Source organism: Arvicanthis niloticus, chromosome 19 (assembly GCF_011762505.2).
Source record: "Arvicanthis niloticus isolate mArvNil1 chromosome 19, mArvNil1.pat.X, whole genome shotgun sequence".
Lineage (NCBI taxonomy): Eukaryota > Metazoa > Chordata > Mammalia > Rodentia > Muridae > Arvicanthis > Arvicanthis niloticus.
Genome location: NC_047676.1, coordinates 30137850 through 30143849, shown reverse-complemented (window position 1 = coordinate 30143849; position 6000 = coordinate 30137850). Strand labels below are relative to the sequence as shown.

Below are 6000 nucleotides of genomic sequence, written 5' to 3'. Positions count from 1 at the left end.
TGTCAGCCGAACAGAGAGTTTCATCACAGGGCATGTCAAAGAGCCTTGACATCACGGCTACACTGTTCTTCCCCTTCTGTTGGGCTGGCGTGGGTGGGACGGCCACTGTAGTTTCAGGGAGAGAGGCTGAGGTAGGTTGGGCAAGTCTGGAGCCCATCTCTGAGTTGGAGACGGAAGTCTTCTTGGGCTCCACCGAGAACTTCTTATTCCCAGCTTTGGTAGCAGCAAGTGGTTTAACCTAAGTTAGAGAAGGAAAGGGAGGTCTCAGTATAAACATTAGAATCATCATCATACTGCGAATATGTGGTTCTTGAACCACAGGCTCAATGTTGGACAAAAACTCCAGGATGATGGTGGGACAGGAGCATTGACCCCAGTCTATGGGGAAGACTTGGAGACTTGGGGCAGTAAGCACCTTCCCCCTGTATTATTCAGAACATCCTGGTGAGATAAAACTGATGTTCTGTGACCTGCTCTTACTAAAATATTATAAAATGCATAATTTTGTCAAGGAATCACTCATTTTCTTATACAGTTTCATTTTACAAAATTCTGTGGGTGGTAAAACAATCTGTCAATGTATACATATATAAATACATATATCACACACATATATACACACATGCATACACATATATGTACATACATATACATGTGCATGTATATACTTTGTAAAGCGAGTTATAGACAGAGGCTGTTCATAGGTTAACAGCCTGCTAGGAAGCTCCTGAGCACTGATTTATGCCTCCCATCTCCAGTCTCATTGACAGAGGAGACAAATCCATCCTGAGAGTAAATGGGGCCATTTCAGTCTGAGGTTCCATGTCTGTGGTTCATAGCTAACCTGCTGTGGTCAGCAGAGAAACAAAGCCCATTGGCGTCAACATCAGATGTGACCCTACCTCCTCAAAGGACACATCCAGGTCCAGCTCGTCTTCAGAGTCATCATCATCCTCGCTCACGCCTGAATCCGTGATATACCCAGGTCCATAGCGGCCACTTCCAGCCTCCCTGGGACCTTCACAAAGAAAAGTGGCACATCTCCAGTCACCTCATGCCTTCTTTGTCCCAAATTCCATTCTTTCGTTATTAAGCAGCTTTCAAAACTCTTTATGAAATATGGCGTTTTCCTACATGTATGGCATTACCTCTTCTCTTCTTCCTGACCATCCTATCTTACCTCACCCTACCCAGACATCAAGACCTACTTTACTAAGGAGTAAACTGAGGCTTGGAGAGGCCATAGAAGGTCTCAGAAAAGGGAAGTCAACAGTACAGAGCTCCTGATACTGCACGGCTTCTCAGTAGCATTCCAAACTTCCAGTCTTTGACAGTGATCTAGATTATGGACCATTTCATGCTCACTGAGAAGGAACTAAATACAGATAAAACCAGGTCCCGCATGACTCCACAAGGCTTGGGATGGAAGCCACTGCTCTTCTGAATTGTCTCCCTCATCTCACACCCAGGAAGCTTCCACCAATTTTGTTTCTCAATGCATGTAGGCCGTGCATTCTACGCTACTGATAAGAATTCTCCAAGTGGCCTGGGGTTGCTTTAATTAAAGTGCATAACTTATCTCTTTCCACTTGGCACTTGGTTAATTAAGAAAAGAGAACATTAAAAGCCAGACACTTATTAGAATCATAATAGTCAAACCATATACTGAATTCAAAACAAGTTCTAAGGTGTTCCACATTAGAAGAAAAATAATAAAATACAAATCTTGTTGGTCAATGAAAGGATGCCCCTTATTTTATAAAGTCCATATATGTTGAGTTTTTAAGAACGCCATGGTTTTTCTGCACATTGTTTCTCTGATGCTTGATATGATATAGTTGGAAATAGCTCTGGTCACATGAGATGGGCATAGTACTTCCATTGTTAGAAAAGTCATTTAATCATGTAGGATCCCATGATTGTCAACAAAATAAGGAATGAGGGTTGGGGAGACAGTTGAATCAAGAAAGTACTTACCACACGAGCAGGAGGACCTGAGTTTAATTTCCAAAACCCACAGTAAAAAAAAGGTTAGAAATGGTGGTGACCACTTGTAATTCGGGTACTGGGGAGGCAGAGATTGGCAGATTCTTGGGGCTTATTGAACAGTCAGACAAGCTGACTCGGTGAGCTCCAGGTTCCAGAGGGATACCTTGTCTCAATGAACAAACTGGACAGTGTCTAAGGAATGACATCAGAGGTTGTCTTCTGGCACACCTGCACATAGACTACACCCCCCAACACCCCCCCCCCGCATGCATGCACTTCTTCCCACAAACAGATGAGATTAGATTACATGTCCATTGAGTTCTTTAACTTCCGTGACCCTAGAATTCACACTGTTGAGGTGGACATATTTCAGATAGCTGAGCATCAGGCAAGGTTTGAGAAGGAAACAACTGGTAAGTTTCACTTACAAGCATGAAAAGATAGTTCAGTGTGAGCTCACATGGGGATTGGAGCTTTGTGTCCAGTGTGCTAAACTTCTGGGAAGCCATGTCATATCACCGTCAGAATCATCTGTTACATTGGCCTCAGGGGAACCTGTCTTAACAGCTCATCTTGTGGAAGTCTCCATGGAGATGCCTTTTCCCCACCCCTGAAGTTTCTCTGGGAAAGATGAAGTATAAGAACTAAGAATCAGCCGGGCAGTGGTGGCGCACGCCTTTAATCCCAGCACTTGGGAGGCAGAGGCAAGCGGATCTCTGAGTTCGAGGCCAGCCTGGTCTACAAAGTGAGTTCCAGGACAGCCAGGGCTATACAGAGAAACCCTGTCTCGAAAAACAAAAAACAAAAAACAAAACAAAACAAAAAAAAAAAACCCAAAAAAACAAAAAAAAGAACTAAGAATCAATGGGGTCTTGTCCAATTGTTTCCATTCATCCCTGGGACATGGAGGTAAGGATCAACGCTGCCAGGTAGAAGCATTTGGTTCACACTTATGAACTGAGAGATGTTGGGGAAGTGGAGGAACTGGGGACAAACTTGGTCCTGCCTGTAACCTTTCCTTACCAGGGTTAGGGAGCAAAAGCAGCTTTGGTAGGTAGAATTGTCACAAAAGACCATTTCTTCCAAGCAGCCTATCACCAAGCAAGGCTGGGTCCTGACAAACCCATCTTGACTCTCAGAGAAAGCTTGCCTTCTAACTCAGCCTTTATCAGACATAAGGATGCCTATCTGCTAATGGCATTGACTTACTTCTAACCTGATTCTAAAAGAGGGCAAAGAGAAAAAAGGAATGTGAATAGGATCTGCTGAAAACCAACCAACCAAAAACAAAACAAAAACCCCTCTGTGGCCCCAGGACAAGAATGGCTTGTGAGAAAAGGCCACTCTGTGAGAGACGATGGATTATGGAAAGAAGCTGGGACATCTCAATACAAGTGTGCAAAGGGGTGTGTGGTCAGGTGGGAAATGGGAAACGTGAAGAGCCACTGCCTGAGTCACTTCAAGGTCTTGCAAGTCACCTTGAAGTGACTTGGCCTTGCTAGTCACAACCTTAACCACATTTCAATCTCACATTCCCTCTCACCTTGCGTCCTCCAAGCTGGTTCTTCCTCTAGGTTTTATGACCTTTTATGAGCAGACAATACCTGTTTTTATATCAACTGGAAGGGTCTAGTGGGAAAGCAGAGCACGAGGGGGGTGTGGGACAAGGAGAGGGCAAGCCTTACAACGATGATATGTTGTCTCCAGCTGGCTCCCCACAGACAGAGCTCAGTCAACATCCTGCATCTGGGTCCAGAACCAAAACAAAAGAGTGAGTCGTAAAGTGAGGGAGATGGGATGTGCTTGTGTGTGATGCTCAGTGTGGATGTGAGGGACAGGCATGTGTGCCTGTGTCTACCCAGCAAGAGGACTAATTCTGTGATGTGAACAAGTCCCAGTGTCCTGAGTTTTCTGTGGCCCTTACTTAGAGTGGCCCCTGTGGACAATCACACAGTTCAATTCTTTTTAGACCTTCCAATGAGAAAATTGCTCAAATCAAAGACACTAGCGCCCCTCCTCAGTCCTGTGGCACAGCGGTTAGAGAAAACAATTGCCAAAACAAAGTTCTGTGTTTGATGAGCTCAGATGATGGTGGTTCGGTATTAAGAGTGAAACAAAGACATTATCAGAGATAGTGTATCACTAACAGACCTTTAATGATTTGTGGAAAAAAGGGAAGGGGGAAAGAAAGAAGAGATAGGGGATAAGGAAGAAGACTAATTTTGGGGTTAATGCATTCTAGTTTTGTCAAAGTCTGAAGCTGTGGCCATTAAATGAGATAGGACAGAAACACTGAGAGGTTCCATGGAAGACAAGAAGGGACCAAATTATGTGAAGCCCCTGGGTCTTTCATAATTTAAACAAAGGATAATAGGTATTGATTAATTTTAAACTTAACTTTAGAGTTAATTTAGAAATAATGTTTCAGCAAAAAACAAGAGTCCCTTCAAACAAGAGGCAGGCTGAGCACAGACTTACTGCCTAATTGATTAAGTTCAAAAGTTAACAATTTATAAACAGTTAATAAAAGAATACATTATTTCATCCCAATTGGCGAAACTAGCAACTCACATAGAAGAGAAGAAAAGAGTAGAAATAAAAATCATGTCTTCAATTTAAAAAGGGGCGGGGGAACCCCAGAGTAACTTGAAAACACAAACTAAGATTGGAGAAATAAATAAAACATGTCGATAATTAGAATAACTGTAAATGTAATAAGTATGTCATTTAGGGAAAATGTGTGTCAGAGCTGAATTTTACAAATTTGAGGTTTATGGTACTTTCAGAAAGCACCTCAACCATAAGCCACAGGAAGATAGAAAATAAAAAAGAATGTTATTGTTCTGAGTTGGCCAGTGCTTGGCATATACATAGATCGAGTCAGCACATTGTGCTCTAGAACTACGTGTAATGGTTACATATCAACCTTAAAAAGATATGCAAATAAATAAATAAATAAATAAATAAAACCAGTTAACCAGGGGAAAGAAAACAAATCCAAAGATATAAATCCAATATATATATATATATATGTATATGTATATGTATATGTATATGTATATGTATATGTATATGTATATGTATATGTATATGTATATATCCTTCATTCAGAGGTAGGCTGACAACAGGTTTGCTCTCTAAAACAATGGGTTTCATAATTGAGAGAATCATTTATATGCAGACAAGAGGTTCTGAAGAAACACCTAGGCCCAGAAGAGATGGTGTAGGTAATACATGGTATGATGAACAGAGGCTCTACCATCAGGGAGATTGAATTAAAGAGAATTAAGGCATTTGATGGAACTGGGGAGATGGCTCCATGCATAGGTACTTGTAGAACAAACATAAGAGACCCAGATCCTATCCCCCAAAGTCATATGCAATTCTGGGTCTGGTGGGACAGGTTTGCAATGTCTGTGCTGGGGAGGTGGAGCTTGCTGGCCAGATCAGTGTGCACACAGATCAGTGAAAGACCTTGTATCAAAAAAGAAGGTGAGCCATGCCTGAGGAACACACCTGAGGTTGTCATCTGTCCTTCATATACACCTGTAACCATGTGTACCTACATATACAAACACAGAGATACATGAATATACTCTTGTGTTCTCACCCATGTGTGCATGCACACACATATTTACTTGCTATGTAGACTAAAATGGCTTCAAAGTAATGGTAATCCTCCTGCCTTAGTCTCCCAAGTACTAGGAGTACAAATGAGAGCCAAAATGTCTGACAGCATACCCCATCTTCATATGATTCTATTCCTTATATCTCTTTGATTTATTATTATTCTATTACACATAGAGATATTTTAGAAATATCAACCTGAACTGTGGCTAGAAGACACAATTCAGGTCTTCAGCAGCACAGCCTATTTGGTGGTGGCCTCTAAGACATGAGAAACAAGCCAAGTGATCTAAGGAATAGGTTGACCATAGTGCTTCTGATTTTTAAGGGTTTTCTTTCTTTCCAGTTGAATGAATCTGCCAGCAGTCAGATACACTTCAAATT

At 41.9% G+C, this 6000-nt stretch overlaps 1 protein-coding gene across 3 annotated transcripts in view; it reads right to left on the bottom strand.

Moving 5' to 3' along the window:
* Positions 1-6000, bottom strand: part of Egflam (EGF like, fibronectin type III and laminin G domains) — a 182754-nt gene that overhangs the window by 47116 nt on the left and 129638 nt on the right. For all 3 annotated transcript variants that reach the window (XM_034523297.2, XM_034523299.2, XM_034523300.2), the window contains 2 exons: positions 903-1018; positions 1-238 (listed from right to left, as the gene is read on the bottom strand). The exon at positions 1-238 is cut by the window's left edge and continues 81 nt beyond it. In XM_034523297.2, the coding sequence (XP_034379188.1) occupies positions 1-238; positions 903-1018 (354 nt within the window). The remainder of the gene's footprint in view (positions 239-902; positions 1019-6000) is intronic.